At 29.3% G+C, this 23,962-nt stretch overlaps 1 protein-coding gene across 1 annotated transcript in view; it reads right to left on the reverse strand.

Annotated features, from left to right (window-relative positions):
* The window catches only part of LOC129958279 (pancreatic lipase-related protein 2-like), a 37,593-nt gene extending 13,934 nt beyond the window's left edge, over positions 1 to 23,659 (reverse strand). Inside the window, exons 1-7 of the mRNA XM_056070616.1 lie at positions 23,216 to 23,659; positions 18,889 to 19,160; positions 12,692 to 12,838; positions 8,633 to 8,741; positions 4,501 to 4,617; positions 3,488 to 3,604; positions 1,504 to 1,764 (exon numbers count right to left, since the gene is read on the reverse strand). Coding sequence (XP_055926591.1) covers positions 1,504 to 1,764; positions 3,488 to 3,604; positions 4,501 to 4,617; positions 8,633 to 8,741; positions 12,692 to 12,838; positions 18,889 to 19,160; positions 23,216 to 23,363 — 1,171 coding nt within the window. The 5' untranslated portion in view covers positions 23,364 to 23,659. The remainder of the gene's footprint in view (positions 1 to 1,503; positions 1,765 to 3,487; positions 3,605 to 4,500; positions 4,618 to 8,632; positions 8,742 to 12,691; positions 12,839 to 18,888; positions 19,161 to 23,215) is intronic.
* Between the last annotated feature and the right edge of the window lie 303 nt (positions 23,660 to 23,962).

Genomic DNA, 23,962 nt, shown 5'->3' on the forward strand with positions numbered 1-23,962 from the left:
TAAAAAAAAAAAAAAAAAAAATCTGTTTTCTAGAATCAAAAAAGGATTGATGGAATTTATTTGCACGGAAATATGCTTTAGCTATGGATGAAAATCTTTGCTAATCTTATCTACGGGGTACCCAAAAAAGTGGAACAAACTTTGATTTCCCTAAATATTACATTTAGACGTATACTTCCAGATGCAAAGTTTCATTAAATAAGGTAAGTAATTGTATGAAAACATTTTGGTGTCTGTGGTAATTGATGGCAAAAATTGGGAAAATAATGTGTTCTCCATAGTGTAAACGTGCCAATTAGTAAAATGTTTCTCATATATTCATCTATGTATGCATTCATGCAAGTTTCACATTTTTTTTTTTTTTTTTTTTTTTGCAACTTTACAGAGATATGCTTATTTTTAAATTTAAAGGAACTAATCATAAATTTAAAATGAAAACATTTATTTCAGAAATGCAAATTTATTTAGTACAAAAAAAAAATAACCCAGTCCTATATAAGTATTTGTTTAATATTGCATCATCCAGTTTTTGACTTTGAAAGAAATTTGCTAATGAGGCATAATGTTGTTCACTTTCATCGGTACACTGCGGCAACAAAGATTTAATACAGAAGGGTTGAGAAATCTGAGAAACTGAACGTTTAAAGTATTTCAGACAAGTACTATAATGCCGAGCAAGAAAATTTCTCGTATTTGTGTGATTTCTAAAAGAATGATATATTTCAGTAACGGGCAAAGCTTGGACATGCTGGCGATTTATACTGTATGTAAGCGTAATGCCGGCCTAGTTGTACAAGAATAAAAATGTCGTTTTCTGAATTTCTGGCATCATTCTAGAGAGTGTGTTTTTTGAATGGTTTAGGGTCTCTACATATAGGATGAATCATGAACAGTATTTGACAATAATAATCAGAAATTTTTCAGTAAATCTATGAAAATGCAGTATAATGTAGATTGCTTTTAGTTGTTTTCAAAACGAAAGTTTAAATTTCAAGGAAAAAAAAATCAGTTTACATTGTTATTTACATTATAAGTTTACATTATTACTTTACTATAAAGAAGCTTACTTTACTATAAAGAAAGAAAAAACAATTAAAAAATTATACTAAATATCTTGTGGCCCAGATGTTACGACTTGAATGGAGTTATAAATGTTTAATCTCCCTTTACATATACATCCATAAAATCTTAAACTGCGTATTGAATGCAAAATGGATCAGATAGAAAAATAATGGAATCGTGAAAACTTCTTTCTGATTCTCCAACATTTGTAAGAAATAGTAACTAAAAATTTTCAAATCATAAAAAATTATAAAAATTTGTTTGGTAGCTATTTAAACTTTTTTTTTCGTTACCATTACTGATGTTTCGTTTTCTTTTAATTTTCCAATCTTGAAGCCCAAAAAGGATTGCGAACATTTTTTCCGGCCTAAAGTGGTCATTATTGGGAATAATTTCAGGTGCCCCAACTCTAAATAAATGAAATTTTTAGAAATTACTTACCCCAAAATGGTGCAGAAGATGATGTAGCGAGGTACATTTTTACTGAACGTGAATCATTTTTATTGGGCTTGTACTGCTCCGCTTGCATACCCAAGACGGCACACCGAGTATCGTTCTTACCGCAGTCAGCACAGAGACCATTTATATAGTCTTCCCATGTTGTACAATGATAAGCAACTGGTAAAGCCTTTTTGTAGTTGATGGAATATGTAAAAAAGTCGACAGCCCTTTGATGGTTGCAAGACACGAAACGTCTGGCAGCTGCAAATTAAAGTATCAGTATAAACTCTTTAAAAAAAATAAAAAAATAAAATCAGGTATAAAATTTAGGTTTTGGATGATTGATTCCTTTTTATATGAATGTGGAATCTAATAAAAAAAATATACCTTTCAATGTTGATGTTTAAAATAAAAAAAATTTCAAAGATATAATCCGAGCTCTAAAAAGGTTTATATATTATATTTCATTTTTTGAAGATCAATCACATACACTTCAAAGATAATTTTTTTTCATTGTATTGCATTTTTTGGGAATGAAAACCGAGCTTTTATATTAATCTATAAAAGAAAAGCATTCGGACTTATTTTTAGAGAACATCTTATTTTTTTTATATATAGAATCAATATATATTCAAGTACAAAAAAAAAAATCATATTTTTCGGATACAATTATGTCATTTAATGGTTATCTCATTTTTAATATTAATGTCAATGACATTATTTACTTAATCATTATTTTTTTGATTCAGTCAGCTTTGAAAAAAAACATATTAAATGCGCCCTTTTGGCTATAATTTGTTAGATATATATCCGGTTTTGAAATTGTATATGGGCTATTTTTGGATGGACCTCTTAATTTTGAATGACGCGAAAATAATACCTGATCCGCCATTTCATTTTTTTTAACTTTTTACTCCATATCAAAATGAGGACATTTGATATTTTGAGGCAAGTTTTGCGCACACCAGGTCGTTCCTAAATACGGTGAATCTTATTGGAATCGGGTTTGGAATCCACAGTTTTCCTATCTAACTAACAGTTTAGGATGTAATGTTTTAACTCTTTTGGCTTATTTTTGTATTGCGAATTTCCTCAAAGATAATGCTAGGGACAAGTGCAGGTCGCTCATTCTACGAATAACATGGCACTACTTCAGGAGAAAAATCTGCTTATTTTAACTACCGCATTAGTGACTTCTTGCTAGGGCTGGGTGATGATGAAATGTTATAATCGCGATATATCGCCCAATACATATAGATATTTTTCGATATATTGTGATATCATTATTTATTTATAGCAAATATGTTATAAATAATATCTCTTAACATATTGACTGATCAAAACGACTCCAAATAAAAGAAAGTTTCAATTTATATAATAAAAATAATTGTTTTCTTTTGAATAAAAATAGTTAGAAAATTATTTTGTTAAAACCCCTTTAATAAAGTATGTCAGTGCCAAAGCAATGTATGCATGTTATAATTTATAACATTGGGTTTAAAACAAGTATTTTTATATATTAGAATTTGACAGTATTTATAGAAACATTAACAAAAATTTTGTATAAAGGTCAATAAAAATGAAGAGCAACAAAAATAAGCAGATAACCGGTACCGAAACGAAATCGAAAACGTAAATTAATTGTGAATATCGAATTATTGTATAGCGATTTATCTTGAAGTATTATTCATGCTCATGGTTTCGATAGATGAATATTTTTCGGAAACTGGCATCGAAAATCGATTTTTAAGAAATATCGATTTTTTTCGATAAATAGAATATTGGCACAGGCTTATTTCTTGTTATGTTTATTTTAATTTGTAAATAAAACAGTTAATAGTTTTGACAAAGACAAGAAAACATTATTTTTATTTAATTGTAATTAAAATATGCCCAAATTTAAGCCAAATATTTTCGAATTGTAATAGTATTATAAATTTTTTATTATTAGTTTAATGATATAGTAATTTATTTTATTACTTACCATCAACTAATCCTTCCAATAATATTGAATGAATTGTTGAATACGTGCAACCTGGTTGACTCAGTCCATTGTTTGGATAGAAGTCTACATGACCAACAGATTGAGACATCCCCAATGCTAAAATATAAAAGGAATAAGGTAATCGAAAAGTAAGAAAAATATTTATATACTTTTAAGTAATAAAATTTATTTGTAAGTACTTAATATTTATACGTAAAATATTTATTAGTAAATAATAATAATAACAACAATGATAAAATCTTCCGTCAGATATTTAATTTTTTTTTTATTGAAGTTCTTCGGTGTAACCGCAGATTATATTTTATTCATTTTGTCAAAGATATTGGAGCTATAGGGTATCATATATTAATATACCATTACTAGAAATAAAAATGGTCCCTTAAGGAGTTAATGGGCAATTTTCTCTGCTTTATCAGTTTTGATTTACTGTAAGCGAACAATATATTTTTTTTCAGTATTTTAATATGAAAATTTTAAATATAAAATTTTATCTATTAACATTTTGTGGCAATTCAGACACGTACATCGAATGATCGTATTTTTAAACTGAAAAACTAAATTAAGAAATTCAGATATATTACTCGATATAAAAATTGTGTAGAATCGATAAACACCTGAAGTGACCTACAGATTCTTGGCTGAATCAGAATGGCTACATATTCAAGAAATATAATAAGCATTTTTATACTGTAGAGAAATATCAAACTTTAAAAAAATTAACGAAATACTGATTATAATAAGATTTAATATAATAAGAAAGTAAAATAAATACAAAAAGATTTACAGTTATGAGTATTATTTGAGTTTTGCATTTTTTGGATTTATTTAAACTAGAAAATACATTTTAATGATCATCCGCTGTATCATTTCAATCACTTTTGGTCTAAGTTTTAGTTTAAAGATTTCGGTTCTGTTTTTCACTGAGACTAACTTTTTTTAATCCTTCTATGATTTAATATATTTAATAAATAACAAATATTATGATTTCTTACGTAGAAATTTGTACGATCCTGAATCCGTATGAATGACGTCAACAAAGTCAGCATCTGTTTGATCGAGTCTAACAGATGGCGGCATGTACTGAAAGTAAGGTTGAGCTGGGTCCAAACCTAAAAAACAATAACAAAATAAATAAACCATAACACATAAGGAAAATGTAGAAATTTTTCAAAGATTTTGGTTACTTTATTTTTGAAATATTATTGTTTCTTATTCAACAATATGCTTGTTAATTCTTTTCCGGTGATTAAAAATTTAGTCATAAAAAATATGGAATAATGACTGAAGATTATCATCATCAAGATTAGACAACTCTAATGCTTTTCATGTCTAATAACTCTTGTCTTCTGATAACGAGTGAGGCAGTGATAATCGGATGATAGACTATCACTGCGATCTGAGGGTCCAGGCTTCTAGACTTTGTTCCAACCGCTCTGTGCAGTTTTGATAGAGGCTAGTGTGCCCAAATCTATTGAGGTCTAACGACCTCCGGCGTCATGTGGAAACGTGGAGATCCGACTCAGGTACCATCTTCCTCGTCTGATCACTGTTCAAAATTATGAGGATTATCTTATAATAGCCTTAATGTAGTTTAACACTGAGCTGTTAACTGAATTTAAACTGATAAACTGGGGCAATTAAACACATCGGGTATGTATGATTAACTATGCAAAAACTATGAAATGATTCGAAGAATTACAAATTATTTTTTCACCTGAAAAAGGATTCAAGGAGCTACAACCTTTTTCCCATCTAAAAAATATACTCCTTATTTTAAATATAATAATTAGAAAATGATATTATTTGAACTGAGCAACAGAATGATATATATACATATATTATATTTTATTATTCTTAATTGAAAATTAGTAGTCCGAACTTCAGAAGAAATATAAAATTTTGAATTTTTGAAATGACAGTACTGCTTTTCGATTCATTCTAAAGGACTGAATAAGATGAAAGGGAAATCCAAGTTTTCTCATCTATTTCAGAGAAAAAGATGTTCATTTTCCATAAAGAATTCCGCATTAAAATAGATTACTTTATTTTTGGAAGAGATACGGAAATTTACATATAACTGCTTCAAGAGATTTAAAATACATGAAATTTCAATTCATGGTTATATATATTATTTTATTTATAATTTAATGCATTAATTTAAATTTTACTATTTTGAACAGTTAGCTCTTTTTATTCTTAATTAAAGTAGAAACCACATTATCTAGAAATTAGCAAGCTACTGGTTGTATACAGAGTGTTTTGTCTATAGTAGCTCAATAGCTAATTTCTAAATCGTTAAACCTATTCTTAACGTTATAGTTTCAATTGGAGAATGTCTTAAATTTCATAAAGAATTATATTTTATGTTTTATATGTCAGAAAAAGAAATTCTGAAAAATTACGAAATCTGAATTTTTATACAATTCCCAGGCTTTATTAGTCACTTTCAGTAAAATATTCTTAACACTTGAATATTTTAAACAGACAAGCAAAAATTCTTTTGTGATCACAACATATCGAGTAGAAAATCACTATTTTAGACCATTGCAGCAATTGTCTCAAAGAAGATCATTCAGTCAACATATTTTGTTATCTAGAGATGGTCGTTGAATGATCTAAAATAGTTAAATTCTTAATTTCTTTACTTGATCACTTTTGAGTACAGAAGAGTGGAACCTTTCTTTATTTAAAATATTAAGAGTGCTTAGAACATATTTTACCAAATATGATTAATAGAACGGGAGATTGAATAAAAAATGTGCGTTTCGTAATTTTTTCAGAAGTGCATTTAGTGATTGAAGCAATATTTTCAATTGGAATTTCTTCAAGTAGAAATATCTATCTATCTCTAATGGTTTGGAAATTAGTTTCTACTCTGGACCACGATCAGAGTAGAAACGTGTCTACTCTGGACCAATATTAGAGTAGAAACGCTGTATATATACTACAGTTATATTTTATGCATTTAGTATAGTTTATTTGATTTAAAGAAAATCACATTTAAATGCTTAACCGTATCAAGCGTAAAGATCAGAAAGAATAATTAATAGTTACGAATATTTAAAGGTGCACAGAAATTGAATTAAACTTGAAAAAAGTTAGAGTAAGTTGAAATAAGGGTTTTTCTTTTTCTCATTTCGAGATTCATTGTTTGCAGACCTTCTATTGTTATAAGCATTCCTTTTTAAATCTATATCGTGGATAATTATTGAAGACGATATGAAGAATGATCCGAATTAAACAAGAAGTTTTTCAGTATCCCCTGTGCAATATATGTTCGGTATTCCATGTGCACTGTATACTGGATTACTGCCAAATCTTGTATGCATACTTTCTTGGGTATGCAGTTTCGATTTCAGAAGAAAGGTACTAGTTGTACGAGTAAGTTGTTTATTTGTAATAATTTTTGCTTTAAGAGAAAATGTAATGTAAACCTATTAAACTGCATGTGTACTCCTGCTGCATGTACATTTGTTGCTTGTTCAACAGTTGTTGCAATCTCTTAACCTTTCTGCATTTCAAATGATTTGCAGCCCTGCCCAAGTTACAAAAATTCCAGTATCTTCAAAATGTAAAATTATTCACCAAAGGCTTGTAATTGTAAGAGGACCTCTGAGTAACTGTTGAAGTAACTTGAAATTGGCAGCATTGTTTATTTCGTGGGTAAAAGAGTTTTACCAGATGGCGCTCGATCTGGTAAAAATAAATGTCTAAGTCACTAAAATCGTAATTTAATAAAAAGTTCTTTCATACACAGTTATTTGGAAAGAGCCGCTATATTACCTCTATCGATCAATATAAGAAATATTTTTCTTCTTCTGAAATTGAAATAGATTATTCAAGAGTATAAGTATACAAGATTTGGTTGTAGTAGCTCAACTTGTATGGATGTGGTTTCAAAACACCTCCTGTTCAATTTGGATCACCCTGTATTTTTAAAAGTAAGCATTTATAAAAATTGGCTCTGCTCCATTTTGAATGAAGCTTCATTTAAGTTAGAAAATATTTAGAAGAAGCTAGAGCTAAAAATTCATTGACAAGCCTCGTCCACGTAGCAGATATTTTGAGGAGTTTAGCGTAGTTTAGTTATATTAACGTCCCGTTTGAAGCAACATTAGGGCTATTTTGGGACGGACCTCGTAATTTTGAACCGCGGTCAGATGACGCGGACGACACCTGAGCTAGCACCCCCCTCTCCACTCCACACCAAACCAGCGGGAGGACGTTTGATCAGGACGTATTTAACGTGCAACAGACCCCCTCACACGACGGTTCTTCGATGGAATCGGGTCTCGATCCAGCAACCCTCCGGATCTGAAGCCGAGACCTTACCACCAGGCCACCGCGGTCTGTATTTTGAGGAGTTAAAATTTATACTAGGTCACCACAACTCCATTTTTGAGAACTGATTATTTTATGACTAAAGTAATAATGTTAAAATAATTGTTTTCTATTATAATTATTTGATACTATATTAGTATCTATACATTGTATATGAATAGATTTTGGAATAATAATTTTTAATAAATGTTTTCCTTATATCTATAGGTGTTATAAAATTTGCATAAATTTTACCAGGATCAGTATTTTAAAATTTATGGATGAACAAGTCAAATAAATGTTCCCATAATTTTCTTAAAAGCCTATAAACGCGCACTATGAATAACAGTTTCTGAACAACAGTTTTTCAAATGTAGCATATTCTATACATATTCTTTATTATTAGAGTTCGTTTGTGTATAGAGTAATGGAGCCAATTCATTGTCATGTGATCCACACCAAATAAGTAGTGCCAATTTAATTTTGCATATTTTTTAGGAGTAAAAAAAGTTGTCATTTCATCGTAAGAAATGTGCACTTAAATGATATATTTGTTATGGAATTGTGATGCTAGTCTGACTTAACTATGAAATTATTAGCGTTAGGTACAAAAAGCATTAACTTTAAAAAAATTATAATTAATTATTATTTAACATTGTTTGGAACTGAATTTTTACTATATACCCGACTAATTATTTTATCCATTCATCAACCATTAAATTATAATTAATATGATTGTTTTCTGCATGATTCTAGTCATATTCTTTTTTTTTTATTTAAAACATAAATAATCATTATTCTCACCTGTGATACGTCCCAACTTATTTAATCTTAGTCCTGCATATCCAGCTACATGAGCTCCAAGACTGTGGCCGACGATATGGCAGTTCATAGGAGATACACCTTTTAGCTTCTGCAATAGTAGATACAAAATTGATAAATTTTAAATACTTTTTTTAAGCTTTTTGTTTTAAAATTTCAGTCTCAGTGTGATAATTTGTAAATTTAATCCTCATGGGAGATTAAAGAAAAATATCTTTTTGAATAATTCGAAACTGTGCATTAAATATTTTTATTCCATATTTGTTTCATTCTGAAGATAACTAAAATCAGATCTTTCTGTTTTTATCAATTTTAGATTTCTCGAACTACAAGTTGTTTCAAAAATATATGCGCATTTTGAACGATATTACACGAAAATTAATGACATACATCAAAGTTTTGTGATGAAAACTGATTAATATAGTAATTATTGCTGGAATTACTACATCAGTTGGTGTGTGAATAGTGAATTATTTTTTTTAATCACATGGCAAAAGCGAAGAGCATAAGCATTGAATTCCCCTCTTATTGACTTATCTCACTCCCGGAGGATTTCTTTTTGTGAGATTACTTGAAGTATTATATTTATAGACTTCAAAAACTGGCTATACTTTGTGATATAGAGTAGCTATTGATAGAGAATGTATCCAGATTCTATTTGACATAGTTATCGTGTTTGCAATTTCATCGGTTGATGTTATTAGCTATGCTTGGAAAATAGCGAGCAACATTTTGATCATTTCCTCAAATTGATTAGAATCTCGTTTGTGTTAATTAATTTGTGCTTTGAAACTTTCTTGCAAATTATTAAATCTTCAAGTATTAATTATTTAGGGTATGTATATATTTTGGAGACGCGCTATATTTATTGATAAAATATTCGAGAATTCAACTCTTATTCTCTTACTGTGATGCAAATTAGGAAAAAAAAAAAATCCACAATTTTTTTTTTTTTTTACTGTTTTTGCTTTCCATGAAAATCCAGAAACTAAATTTTTATTGGAGATATTTAATTCGAAATTGAGTGTTTACCAGCCAAATGATAAATATTTGCATGGGGAATTTTTAGATTCCATGATTACAGGGTTTCCCATAAGGTATGCAGCATCTAATATTTACAGATTTGGATAGAACATGCCGAGACGAGTATTTTGATGTATAGCATGTGGGGATCCCCGGATATAGCGTCATAGTCTAAATAAGGCGTAGAGCTTGTGGTAGAAAAACTTCAAGAAATGAGAGGGGAAAATAAAGTGAAAATCAGTGTTTATTGAGAACTTTCAATAAAACTGTTTTTCGAAATGTTGGCCGTTCGAACAAATGAGATGGCGAAATCTGGAATCGAAGCTCGCAATTGTTTTCTGCAAAACATCCGTTCCAATTTCCTTATCCTATGTTTCAATTGCTGCTATCAAGTAATCCAATGTTGAGGGCTTTGTGAGATACATTGAACCCTTCAGACGTCACCATAAAAAAAGTCACAAAAGTTAAAATCCGGGGAATAAGGTGGCCACTCTAAACCATTGCCTATTTTCGTAATGGAATCCAGCCCGATCAGTCTATCGTGAAAGTGTTCCGCTAAGAGATCGAAGTTTTGTTGAGGGTGGTGAGGTCTAGCACCACCTTGCATAAACCAATAATCGTTTATCTTGTCAATGCCATGCAAGAATGAGATGACACCCTCATTCTACACGTCAAAATATGTTTCACTGGTGATATTTTCGATAAAAAAAATCGGCCCAATGAGGCATTCGGCATATAACGCACTCTAAACTGTGAGCCTAAGTGGATGCAGTGGCCGAACTATTGCACGATGAGGATTTTCAGCGGTTCAGAACCTACAGTTCTGTTTGTTAACATATCCTTGGAGGTGGAAGTGCGTCAGATGCGTCTCTGAACCAGATTCGATCAAAATAAATTTCGCCACGTTCAATCTTATTAATCCCTTAACTGTTTTATTTTCTTTACTATCTAATAAAATGACACCTTCTATTTTGGGAATATTTTCTTATTTTGATTCAAATGGAAATCCATTGAATACTTGACTTATCTCTGTATTCGAAATAATTTTAATATTGAATTATAATCGTGATGAATGTTTTATTTTTTGCTTACAACTATCAAAATTCGATAAATCGATGCACGTATGGCACTCGGGCCAAACAGTTAAGCGGTTAATAATCGTGGTCGCAAAATCAAACTTCCTTAAACCATCCAAATCTGTCAATGGTTGATTGATTTGAATTTTGTAAGGGAACAGAACCGCATCCCTCTTCATTATCAATGCCCCATACTTTTGGGCATGTCAAGTTGTTGTGCCGCCTATCGTACCGAAGTTGATGGATTTGCTTCGCAGACTTCTTTCATATTCTGAACATCAGCTTCCGTTCTTGTACACATCTCTTTCCCCCCCATCGCTAGCATATTGTCCAACACGATGCCAGTCTCCTTAAATCTTTCGTACGTTTTTTGATTGTCGTGCCGTTTATGTTGCGATGATTGCCGAATTTTTTCACTACAGCCGTTGGGGATTGCAATTCACGATAAGTCAGCACCATGAAAACACGATGCTAAATCAAATATTTGCTCATTTCAGAACCCCAGCGAATTCTTAGCGAGTAACTCGCGACTCATTCCCAACAAACCTGCTTTCCAACCTTATATGCCGCAGCGGAAATTTGCATATTCACTTGCGGATGTGATTTTCTTTTCATTGGTTGCCACAAATTTGCATAGTCACCTAGGGAAGCTTCCATGATGTGCAATCATCGTATGTAGAGTAATTTGGAATACAAACTGTCAGATTCATAATAACGTTCTTTATGTAATTAGACTATGACTCTAAGTTCGGGGACCCCGCATGTTATACACCAAAATATTCGTCTTGTTTTCTATTCGAATCTTTAAATATTAGATGCTGCATACCTTGTGGGGCACGCTGTAGATTCTGGTACGTATTACGAAATGTAAGAACTTTTGACATATAAGAGCCGGTAAGCATGTAGGTTTTTTTGAACTTATAATGTGAAATAAATAATTTACACTGAAATTGCTGAGAGCAGTAAATTGAATATTGACAAAATCAGATTTAATAGTTGTCTAGCAGAAAATTTCCTAACAAAATTGTTGACGGTGAATATTTTAGAAATAATGGTCCTGTAGTTGAGTTTTTTTTTAACAATGGTTTTATTGTTCTGAACATTACCACGTTCTTAGGACTTATAAGATTGTTTTCTGTACAAATGTTTAAATGTTGGAATTAGTCTTCATATCTGCAGATTACAAACTGTGGAACTAATTCTTGTTAAATCCTGAAATCATTTGTCGATAAAATGCTCGTGGAAGCACTGGATAATTTCACAGCGCAGGTTGCTGTCATTGCGGTAAATGTCAGTAGCACATGTGCAATATCTCTAAGTACGCCTGGGAATCGTTTTTACCTCGTTGTAAACTAAGTATTATCCACGGCATCCAGTTTAAAGCATACCTATAATAATTTCATTTATATCGTTCGCGTCATTTGTTTTCGTCACTGTATTGTAGACCGTAATCTGGATTGTAAATATGTTTTCAAATAAATTTTTTTTGCAGTTATTATTGTACTTTTTGTCAGTTAAGTATGCTTTCAGACTCTGCAGACACTATTTCAGTCTACTTAACATGATTTACAAGCTCCATATTCCTCTACAAATTATTTTATTCTTGTTGTGTACTAACAACTTTTAATTTGTCACAGCATTAACTGAATACTCTATGTATTAGAGGAACATTAAAAAATACTTTACATTTTTTTAAGGCTAATTCAATCTGTTTTATAAGCTTTTACAATGAATTTCTTTTGATAGCACTGTCTCGAATTTTATAGATATTGCACTAAGAAAGTGCACAAAAAGTATTAAGAAACATATAAGATGCAATGTTTTTTAGCTACATTACAAATTATTATATGTTATAAATTTATGCTATATTATAATGCGCTATTAGCTTCATAATAAAATTAAATCAGTAACTGCTTATTCATTTTAGCAAAATAAAACTTACTTGTAATTTTCGGATTAATAAAGCAATCTCAGCTCCAACCACCCGTGTATTAGCTGTAGCTTGAGTGTACGGAGCACCATTGCCTCCACTCCAGTCAACAATTATGACATTATAATTGTTATGAAGTAAAAGATTATCTTTTACTACCTAAAAAAAGATTAAATTATTTCGTGAAAACTTTTAATTATTTGACATTTTTTTTTGTGAATTTATGTTATCAGTAAAAAATGAAATCCTAGTTCCTTTAACTTTTTCACTTTCGACTCCTTTGGGGTAAAAGAGACAATTCCAAAATAATTTTTTATTAAAAATTTTGTTACAGTCTCAAAGCTGGAAGATGAACTTAAAATCTTAGAGTTAATTGCTAATAATAAAAAAAAATCCATTTAAAATAATTATTCAGCAATTTTCAATCAAATATTAGAGGTCACAACAAATATCTTAACCAATTTTTTAAAAAAAATATTGAATTATTTAAAAGAAGACGCTGTGAAAGTTATAATATTGATAATATTCACTTAAGAAATTCTGTTTTGGGTCCCAATCCACAATTTTAAGAATCCTCATTTAAAAATGCCGAAACAAACTCAGATTATGAAAATTTTACTTTAAAAAAAATTGAAATGCACTTGGCCCCTAAACGAAAATTTCGTAAATTAATTTCTCACTAACACAAAAATTTTTACCTAAAAAACAGCTTAAAATTATAAATTATTAATAGAAAAACTAATTAGAAATTATTTTACTTAGAATATTTTCTCAAATGATCATCATCTCATGTCGTTTCTGTTGACTTATGGGATTTAATAGAAGTATTATGTACTAACTTTACGAATAAACAATTATTTAATTGCTTTGTTAAAGAAATGTTATATAGATCACATTCAATAAAATTCAAATAGATTATCAACCCTTATTTTTACAGATGACAGTTAGCAAATTCAGAATTAGGTTTATTACATTATAGGAAATGTAAATCGACGAATAAACAAATTCTTTTGCATATCGTTGAAAATATTTTGTATGATAACTATTTTTCAGAACAGCAAACCTAATTATATTTCATGCACTTAATAAAAAATCAAAACGTTTGATTGAAAAGTGATTTACTATCTTATGATAAGGTGTGAATATTTGTCCTTTTTTTTGCGAATCATTGAAAGTTTGATCAGTAATCTGTCACAGGGAACCATTTCGAGTATGAAGATCAGAAGTCTGCGTTTAAGTAACCCAGATCTTCACTCGGATATTTGGAGGACAATTTTGCTGTCATTTCAGCAATGAAGACTTTATTGGAAGACTTTCAACATGCAGCATTTCCTAACAGAGCATTTTAAGAAAGCACATAACCTGTTTTTGCGATGCGTGGTGGTCAGGTGGCTCTATAGAAGTGCAAGGCATGGTTTGTTATAGTTACAGAATGTTATTGTATATTTTTCGCAATAAAACTACTTTTAACATCTTTTATATTATAAAATTAAATTTCTATAATGACTTCTAACTGTTCTTTAGTCATAATTCGTCTTTTTATAGTAGTTGTCACGAATTGGTTTGGAATATCTGTTCGAAATATTTTTTGCAAGTTCAGTTGCAGTCATTTCACGAATAAGTACTTTAATTTAAATTTGTAAGCCTAATAACAGATTAAATTAACCAATAAGGTAAATTACTTGGAATGATCAAATTTTATGAATTAGTTTTTCTTTGAGTCCCGATGTATATAGTATCATCCAAGTTTCGGCCACAACAAATCCTGTCGATACTGCTACGTTCAGTGGTGACAAGGTGGTCGGCTGTACACAAGAAGAAGAATTATCATCCAAGTAAGTTATCTTTAATCAATTGACGAATATAAATGTGAAACTTAATAAACTCAAACAAAACTACTTTATTTGCTAATACTTGTAAAAATACTCTAGTAAAATATTTATAGTTTCCAGTAGATTTTAATTAAATGTAAACCAATTATATACCATTGAATATTAATTAAGATCGATGAATAATGCCCTTTTTCTCCCGTTTTTCGCCAGTATTCAATGACATCCGCTTTCAATATTATAAAATCAATACCATAAAGGACGTAAAAAAACTCTCATTTTTATAACTGACATACACTAAGACTATTATATAAAATTCTACATCAAATTCTGCATTATAATTTCATGTAACTTGTGGCATTCATTTCTCCTTTTGTTCAAAACGATTTTCTTAAACTAACTAATTGTATGGTTTTTGCAATATGTATTGCGTCTGTTGTCGAATAATTACTAGAAATGCAAATGGAACCACCGTTTGTAAACCACAGCTCTGTCCACTTGAAAGCTTTTGTGAACTCCAGACAGATTGGTATCGACAGGAAATTCATGGAAAAGTTGTTATTAGTCTATGCAATGCTTATAAGTCTTCATGGAAGGAAATAATAGTTATTCGTCGAATAATGACCTCTTTCACAAAATTTGAGGGTTAAGTGATCGTTAAGTTGATTTTTTTGTGGCATTATACTTATAAAGGAGTAGGCACGAGCTAAATAATCTTTATTATTATTTTTTTTTAATGAAAGGTCGTAGTGAAGAGAATTATCTGGGAACCAATACTGTAGGGATGGTTTGGAATGAAAAACTTCTTAAACGAATTAACTTTGCCTGCTGTAATATTTAATTTTGTTGTATATGCATTTTTACTTATGTAATATCAATATTTCTTTCTCTATATGTGAATATTTTAAAGATACTAATTTCAATGAAATGTCTAATTATGTAAGCGAAATTCCCTTGTATACAATGTTCACTTCATATAAAAATTGTTTGGTTTTTATTGAAATTTTCTAAAAATAATTTTAAGTTTAATAAATTATTCTGTAAAGAACAACATCATTAGAATCCAACTACAGGTCATTCATGTATATTCGTGGCAAAAAAATTAAAAAGTGTTAATGATATGAATTTCTAAAGGTATGAATAAGTTCAAGAAGTTTAACATTCAAAACTAGTCATTATTTCTGCTGAAATTTTATTATTTTGAATATTACTCAGGTTATCAAAAGTATCATTCAATATTTTATTTTACTTCAAAAAAATATTTATTTATTTAAGTTATGGTATTACACAACAATAATTTTTAAGTAATTTCAGAAACAGAACTCAAATGATGGTAAGTTTCTCGTATGTTTTTGATGAAATCTTAAATTAGATTGACACCATTTTTTTGAAGCTACATTTCGAATATTGCCAGCCACTCTCGTAGTATAAAACGTAGTCATATAAAAGGCTGCATAACAGCCATATAAGCAGAGCGATCTCATCACTTTCTTAGATTTTAATCCCATTAATGCGAGGACGTTTGATCCACTCCTTCAAAACTCAGAACTGAATAAATATGCAGCAGGCTACGGGTTTCGAACTTGCAATCTAACAAAGTCGGTTCAAGATTCTGCCACATAGTCATTGTGACCTTTTGGTGTGCTCTAAATTACACGTTTAAAAATAATTCTGTGTTTACTGTAATAACTCCGGGGTTGTTAACTAATAACTTTATTGCATGATGCTCCAAACGGGACGTAAAAACAACTAAACTAAACTTGCGTGATAGGAAACATTAAATTTTAATTGTTTGAAGGATACTTGTCATTACAGAAATCATTTAAAGCACTGATGCAGAAAATTACTAAAGTCAATGATTTTGTTGGATGATTTATTAAATGACTAAAATTATATACTTATGAAACAATGGTTGAAACAATTGAAATATAAAAGTCAAATTTTAAAATTGCCTTAAAGAAAAGAGAATGAGGTATAGGGAAGAAAAAAACAAACAACATAGGAATCTACGTTACAAAATAATGCATAACTCATTTAAAAATTAAATTCTTTTAAATATATTTTCATTAAATATTATCTGCGTAAAATTTTTAAGACAGAAGTTTTGAAATGAAAAATTTTTTTTTCTTATTTAAATTTTTATACTATCATTTGATTCAAAATAAAAAAAAGGCCTTATACTATTAGAATTTTATTTATTAGCCTAAATTTTTCTCACAATTCTTAAATATCTACATTATTTATATGCCTTTCTTTTAAAACAAAACTAATATAACTTTTAATAATTTAAAGGCAAGTTCAAAGAAATTATCTCAAGTTGTAATTTATTATTTTTACAATATGTACATGCTTCATTAATTTGGATTTGGAAATGAAAACATAAAAAAGTAATGTTATTACATGAATAAGATCTAAAAAATGTTAACCTTAATGTTTGATTAAGCAATTAAAAAAGAAAGTTGTTTATATGATTTGTCGCTATCCATCCATTGATAAACCACATTTAATGAAATAATTTAGGATTTGGGGTTAAAAATTAAATTAATTCCAATCTTGTTTGATCAGGACTTCTTTCTTAAATTGTGGTTTGTTATTCCAAGTGATGTCTAGTTGTATAATATTGCAATCACGAAAACTTGCACAAGTACTTGCTCTTAAAGATTTAACAATATTTATGAGCAAAAATGGTGGGGGAAAAAACAGTACTCTGTAAAAACACTTCTTCAATCAAATTTTCTTGTAATATAGAAGGGATTTCTTTTTATTTGAGATTTTTTTTTTATTTTCAATTTTTTGCTTCTTTTTCTCGTTTTTGAAGACGTAGCAAAATTATTTAGGATGGTGATGGAGCTATAACATTTTTTCCTCACTGAAGGCCCCACAACTGGAAAAAGATTAAGAATCCATGGTTGAAAATTAATATTTAGGATGGCAGATTCTATAATCACCTGAATGGTGACAATTGCACTGAGTTGTTTTTTGAAATCACACGAAAAACTTGTTTCATTATTATGCAGCAATAAGAAATGATGTATCTGCTTTATCTTTATCGTAGTATAAACAAAGAATTTATTATATTAACAAACAATTCATGTTGTTAATCTAACAAATGAAATGTTTATAAATTGTATTCTACTTCATACTCTTAAAAAAATTAAGAAAATTCCAAAAAGGGAAGAACTTATTTGACTACTTTTTTATTTATGAATGAAATGTTTGTGGAAACTGTTTTTCATGATATAGTAATTAATTTTAGTTCTGACTTCTAAAATTAATGAAATTACGGAGATATATAGTTTTTAGTTAAAAATTAACTTTTAACAAGGATTATTGAAGATTTAACCCTTTAAGAGGCTATCTCAATAATAACCAATTTTCAAACCAATAATTACCAAATTTGAAACCAATCTGAATACAAAAAATCTCTTGTATTGAGACTGGTTTGAGATAAGTGATTAATTTAGCTTATTAGATAAATTTAGTTTGAATAATTAATTAATTTAGTTAATTAATAATTAAGTGACAAATCAAGAAACACCATTTTGCGTGATATAAGGAACTGAAGTATTTAAGTCTATGTCTTTTTGAAAAATCTGTCAGAACTTATGCCAACTTACATAACTTCATCCAAATATTGATGAATTTGGTGGGAGACATACTTCTCATGGCCCTAGAAAGGGTAAAACTAACTACGTTTGTGATATGATTAATTCCAGTTTAATTGTTTCAAGGTATATTATTCTTAAAATGAGATTTTATATATTGTTACACGAACTTAAAAGAAATTATGTAGAATGCTCTATATCCAACTTCTAAAAGAGAATCCAATTTTTGTTGTGCACATTCGATATTGAAAGGGATACCTAATCCTTTTTTTATCATGTCAAATCTATGAGTCAAAGACTTCAATGAAGTGTGTTATAGAGCTGGTTAAATCTATTTTGGAGAACTTAGAAATCACCAAAATTCGGAAGACTAAGCTCTAGTATTGAGAATAGATTATCTTCTCTAAGAGGATTTAGAGGAAACTGATCCATATTAAGTTTTGTTTGGGAAAAAACTGGGAAAGTCTCCAGTATTCAATCTAACCGTAGCGAAGAATTCATTTATAAATGGAGTATAGGCCAGCCAGTTTTTGAATAACAATGGCTAAGAGCGCAGTCAGCGATTAAGGCAGATAAAATATTTTATTCGATTCATGTTCCTCAGTCATGCCTTGCCTAATCTCATTACGCCACGTGTAGGCTACAGTTAGCTGTTAAATAAATTTACTAACTTCTTGTTCCTTTGTTTTTTTGCAGATTTATTTTTATTATAATAAAATGTGTCAGGAAGAGATTGGAAAATGGAATATTTCTAATACAACTTTTAAAAATATACCTCCATCCATTTCCCATAAAATCTGCTGTCAATGAATCCATGGACTATGAATATTGTTCGATGATCCGGATTTAGGTCTGAATCCTTTATATCTTCGGGATCGTTCGGATGAATCTCATCATATTCTTTCGGATGTTCCTTTGTGTAGAGTAAAAACTTCGTATTGATAGTTGTTCGGTCGTGCGGCAGAAAATTTACTGGTCGATACACTGGATGAAAAAAATCCCTTGTGATTTCGAAGCATCCAAGATCTCTCATGCATGTTTTTGAACCTAATTATGCAAAAATATATAGTAACACACATAAGCAGTATTGCTCAGTGGTAATAAGCAGTTGTGAAACAATAATGAAATAATAGCAAATTAAAATGAAATAGTAAAAAAAATTATTTGAAAAAACAATACTATTATTTTATTTAACGAAGTAGCCTATCAAAATAATTAAAATCTACTAAGCCTTCAGCAGTGGTTGGAAGTTGCTCTATTTTCTATTGCGTCCTGATATTTTTGCGGGGGCGGGGTGTCTATCTCTTATTATTACAGTGACGAATTATATTCTAGTGTTATAGCGTTGTATATAAATGTCAATTCTCATAGTTTTAAAATTTTCCGATCCTAACTGCAGTCATTGCATATAAATATCACATTTAAAATGTCCGCTGTTGAAGGATTAAATATTTTTTTAAGATTAGTGAGTTTATCATTTTGAAAATCTAAAGAAAACTATGTTTAAAGAAGCCTAAAGTGTCTAAAATTAAGTTATATATTGAAGATATATGCAAGTATTCAAAAACTATAATTATTAAATTTATTAATATTAATGAAGGCCAAAGTGTCCATTAGAGATGAAGGATGATTTTACTTCTCAGTAAAAAGGGTAAGCTTTGTAATTTCTAAAAGGATTTGTTGCGAACATTTTAAGACTATATAATCAAATCCAAATTTCAATCAGGCCGGCCCACGTACACGTGATCTGAAACTCAGCCGCCAGAGTAATGCAGTGTTCAGTATATAAGGGATGAATATAGTGTTAAAACAAGCATGTTAAACTCGCTGTCCACAAGAAATATCTTTGCGATCCAGCAAGCATAAATGTAGCAATTTTTTTTTAAATAAATATTTATAACTTAGTTTTAAAAGTTTCTATTTAAACTAAATTATTAATAACGAATCGATTTTGGGATAAGTTATCGATGTGAGAAACTATTCACTTTTGAGAAAGGAAAATGTTTTTTGTCAGATCTAGAATTACTGACATTCAACTTGAGTAATTTTTGAAAATAATCTCTGTGAACAAGATTTTCATCGAAACAAGAAAGATGGTAGCAGAGAAGGAATATCAAGTGGCAGAAAAAAACAATAACTTCACTGTGTGTGTGTTTTTTTTAATTTTGTATTTTAGAAATAATTTCTTCTTTTTTTTGTGGTCCACATAAAATAAGATCTAGTTTATTTGGTTACGCCATATTTGAGTTTCATATGCTTGCTCAAGGCTCGTTTTCTTGGCAAACGAAGTTTTGATTGAAATTTCTTGACTGTAATTAGCTAATATAAACTGTTGGGTTGGAAGACAAAGAAATAAAAAAATGTTTTCGAGAAAGATAATGGTGGTTAGTAATAAAGCTCATTAGATAGTGTTTCTCTGAAAAGCTTCTCTATTACTTTGAATGCCTTCTGCATTTATTTGTTTCCCACGTGATTTCTTTTTGAAGCTCATCTTAGAAGTTACCCACACTTCTTTGTAAATGAAGGGTGATTTCATTAAAATATCATATAGGCAAAGAAGGTGAAAATCAGTTTTTTTTCCATTTTAAATATCACCTATAAAAATTGTCTTTGTCTTAAGCACAATCTAGAAAATAAGAGTAGGAAAGGTTAAAAATTTTTCTTGTCTATAAATGTTTTCTTATTAAATGTATGATTTTAATACGATCTGTTTTAAAGGTAGAGCAAATATTAATACATTTCTTATTGCTGAGGATTCTTCCTCACCAGCCTATTTTAAAAAGATTATTTCAGGGTATTTCGTTCACTTTACCAAATATTAGTTAAAATAATGTAATGTAATGTATTTCTAGATTAAAATTTTCCTTTGATTTTTGTAAAACATTGAAGAAAAAAAAATGCTACTTCCTAGTTAATTCTCTGATACTTCAAACTTTGGAGTTGAATACCACAATATAATTAATAATTTCTGATAAGTAGTAAAGAAAAATTTCGGGAATTATTACCAAATGTTTCGCTTACTTCTCAATGGAATCCAAATTAATTCAAAGGCCAAATTTAAATAAAATTCTTTTAAATTATATTTAGAACACCGTTGTTAAGATAACTGTGAAATAAAATTTCATTTAATTGTTAATTTCAAATAATTCATCAAATTTTTAAAATTTTTTAAAGAAAAATAATCGAAAAATCGATAGAAAATCATAATTTTTTTTATAGATAAAACATTAAAAGGTTTTTTAATATTGTAATATATCAATAAAATAAAGATTATTTTCTATTTTCTTACATTACCTCGAAAATAAATCAAAGAAAAAAAATTTCAAAATAACGACATCTTTACATCAGAATCTGGCTATGGGTGGTGTATGCTAATTGCAAACTGTTTAGAAATTCAAGAATACATATTAATTTGTCAGACAAAGTAAAACCGGATATAATTGCGATCTATTTAGCCTTGGAAATAAAATGTGAACTGCTCTGTAATGAGAACTTAGAGCATTATTGAGTTTAAACAGTATAAAAAATATAAAATTTGTAGACTAAAATTTTCTTTCGATTATAGGAAAGCACTGAAATATATGAATAAAAATGCATATGTCTCTCAGGTTTATTCTTATCCACGGCTCAACGTTAGGAGGTTATGTACAAAATAGCTCTCGTGTTCCTTACAAAATGGGACAATTATACCATTAAAATAAACATGCAAAACATAAAGAGCTCTTTTGTTTATATATTTATATAAATTTGTTAAGTACTCTAATGTCCTGTTTTGAAGCATACAAGGGTTGTTTTTGGGATGGATCTTGTAACTTTTAACCTTGGTCAAGCGAAAGAGATGAGACCTGAGCTCCAAACTTCCACAACCGATTTAAGGAAAGAAACTTGACTTAATAAAGTTGCTCGGACCGGATTTACGCACATGGCTGAATTTTATTGGAATAGGGCGTCGAGGTCAAAGCTCTGATATCAAACACTAATGTCCATATGTAATAGATAAAAAAAATGTTGAAATTAAATTGTATTTAATTCAAATCCTGTCACAGATCTAGGCAAAATATATGACTTATTATTATCTCATAAATTTCATCCCTACTGCATAAGTTCCCTATAGTATTAATATTATTAATGATATTAATTTTAATTTTTGTAGGTTCTTTCTAAATTCTTTTAGATCTTCCTGATTTGTCGCTTTATCAAAATTTTCACTATGCAGGCCTTTTTTTGCAGTGTGCCAACATATTCATTCAACAAATCTCTCATTTTCATTTTTTTTTGTTTTGAAGTAAGTTTTTTTTTTTTTTGAAATTATCCACAGTCCTAATGATGCCGTAGATTCCATGCTTGTTAATTGCTTTGTTACATCCAATTAACATAAAATCTGTGCCATATATAATAATAATGAATATATTCACATGCATTTTTGAAAGTCAAAAGTAGTCATGATGAATTCCATGTTTTGTCAATTTATTGTTTTGGCGGTAAATTACACACAAAATATAAATTTTTTATTCATAAAAATTTTAATATCTTTCAAGATAAGATTCAGAGTATAAAGTTTTAGATCTATTTAAATAAGCTAATATGATAAAAGTGGAAATGGTAACAGTTTTGTCTTGCAGGAAGTCGTTACATTTGCCCATTACTTATTGTTAAAAGATTTCTACAAGGCTGATACAATATATGTATCCATAGCGTTTTGTTTTATTATTTAAAAATATTTATCGTATATTCCACTATGAAGAACACCTGATGATTTTAATAATCATATGATAAAAATTTCGTGGTCATGTATTATGTCGAATTATCTTCAGTCTTTAAAAATAAACGAAGAATAATTTGCTTAATTAATCATAATCACTTACTTTGTTTTAATTATAATTTCAGATGATTTGCTATAATTAATTTTCATTTAATCGATAAAATTTTATACGCATTGAAATGACTGATACCATCACTTTTAACATACTAAAAATGAAACAAGCTCGTATTATAATATAAGCGCTAGTGATGAAATAGCACAAACTCTTGTGATAAACAAAATATCAAGAATAAATTTGAAGATTAATAATTCAAATTAAAATATATAAGAATATTTTTACCTATACTTGCATGTTGATATTCTTGCTCTTGATTTACAGCAGGCTCATAATCAAAACTTGTTACGTTACTGCTCAAATTACTTTCCAATGTAAATGAACGAACGTGTTGAAAACCTAAAAAAAGACAAATACACAGAAGAGGATACATATTGCGCGCTTTGCTATTTTCTTGCTTACAGTTATTATGTCTGTATTTATTTTTGCTGAAGAGTTTAAAGCTCGGAAAATGAAAAGCAATACAATATCTGGATTTTTCTGATCATAACTGATAACTTGAAATGCTCCACGTGATAAAATGAGATTAAGACGCCATACTTCGCATACAATTAAGGATTTTCTTTCAAAACAAAGAATTATAGTAAAATATCATGTTTCTGTTTTTATTTTGAGTGTTTGATTTTTAATTCTTACATGTCCGATATGAAATATTGATTGTAAATTTATCAAAATTGTTTGCGATATGAAATGCGTGATTAGAAAATATTGACTTAAAGCAAGGTGTACTTCCTTTGGCATTGTCTGGTTGTCAATGATGCACTTTTTTTTTCCTCAATAGGAGATCCGCCTTTCTTTTCTTATTGACTTATTGGAGATGTGTGACGTATTTAAAATCTCTCTCTACCCTTTCTTATTCGTAGTCAATCGAATTATTGCCACAGCATAAAAAATAGTTGCAATATGAAGATTTTGAACTTTATCCGAATCTCAAACGATAGAAGTATGACATTCAGTTGTTGTTTGATAAGA

This window comes from Argiope bruennichi, chromosome X1, assembly GCF_947563725.1.
Source record: "Argiope bruennichi chromosome X1, qqArgBrue1.1, whole genome shotgun sequence".
Lineage (NCBI taxonomy): Eukaryota > Metazoa > Arthropoda > Arachnida > Araneae > Araneidae > Argiope > Argiope bruennichi.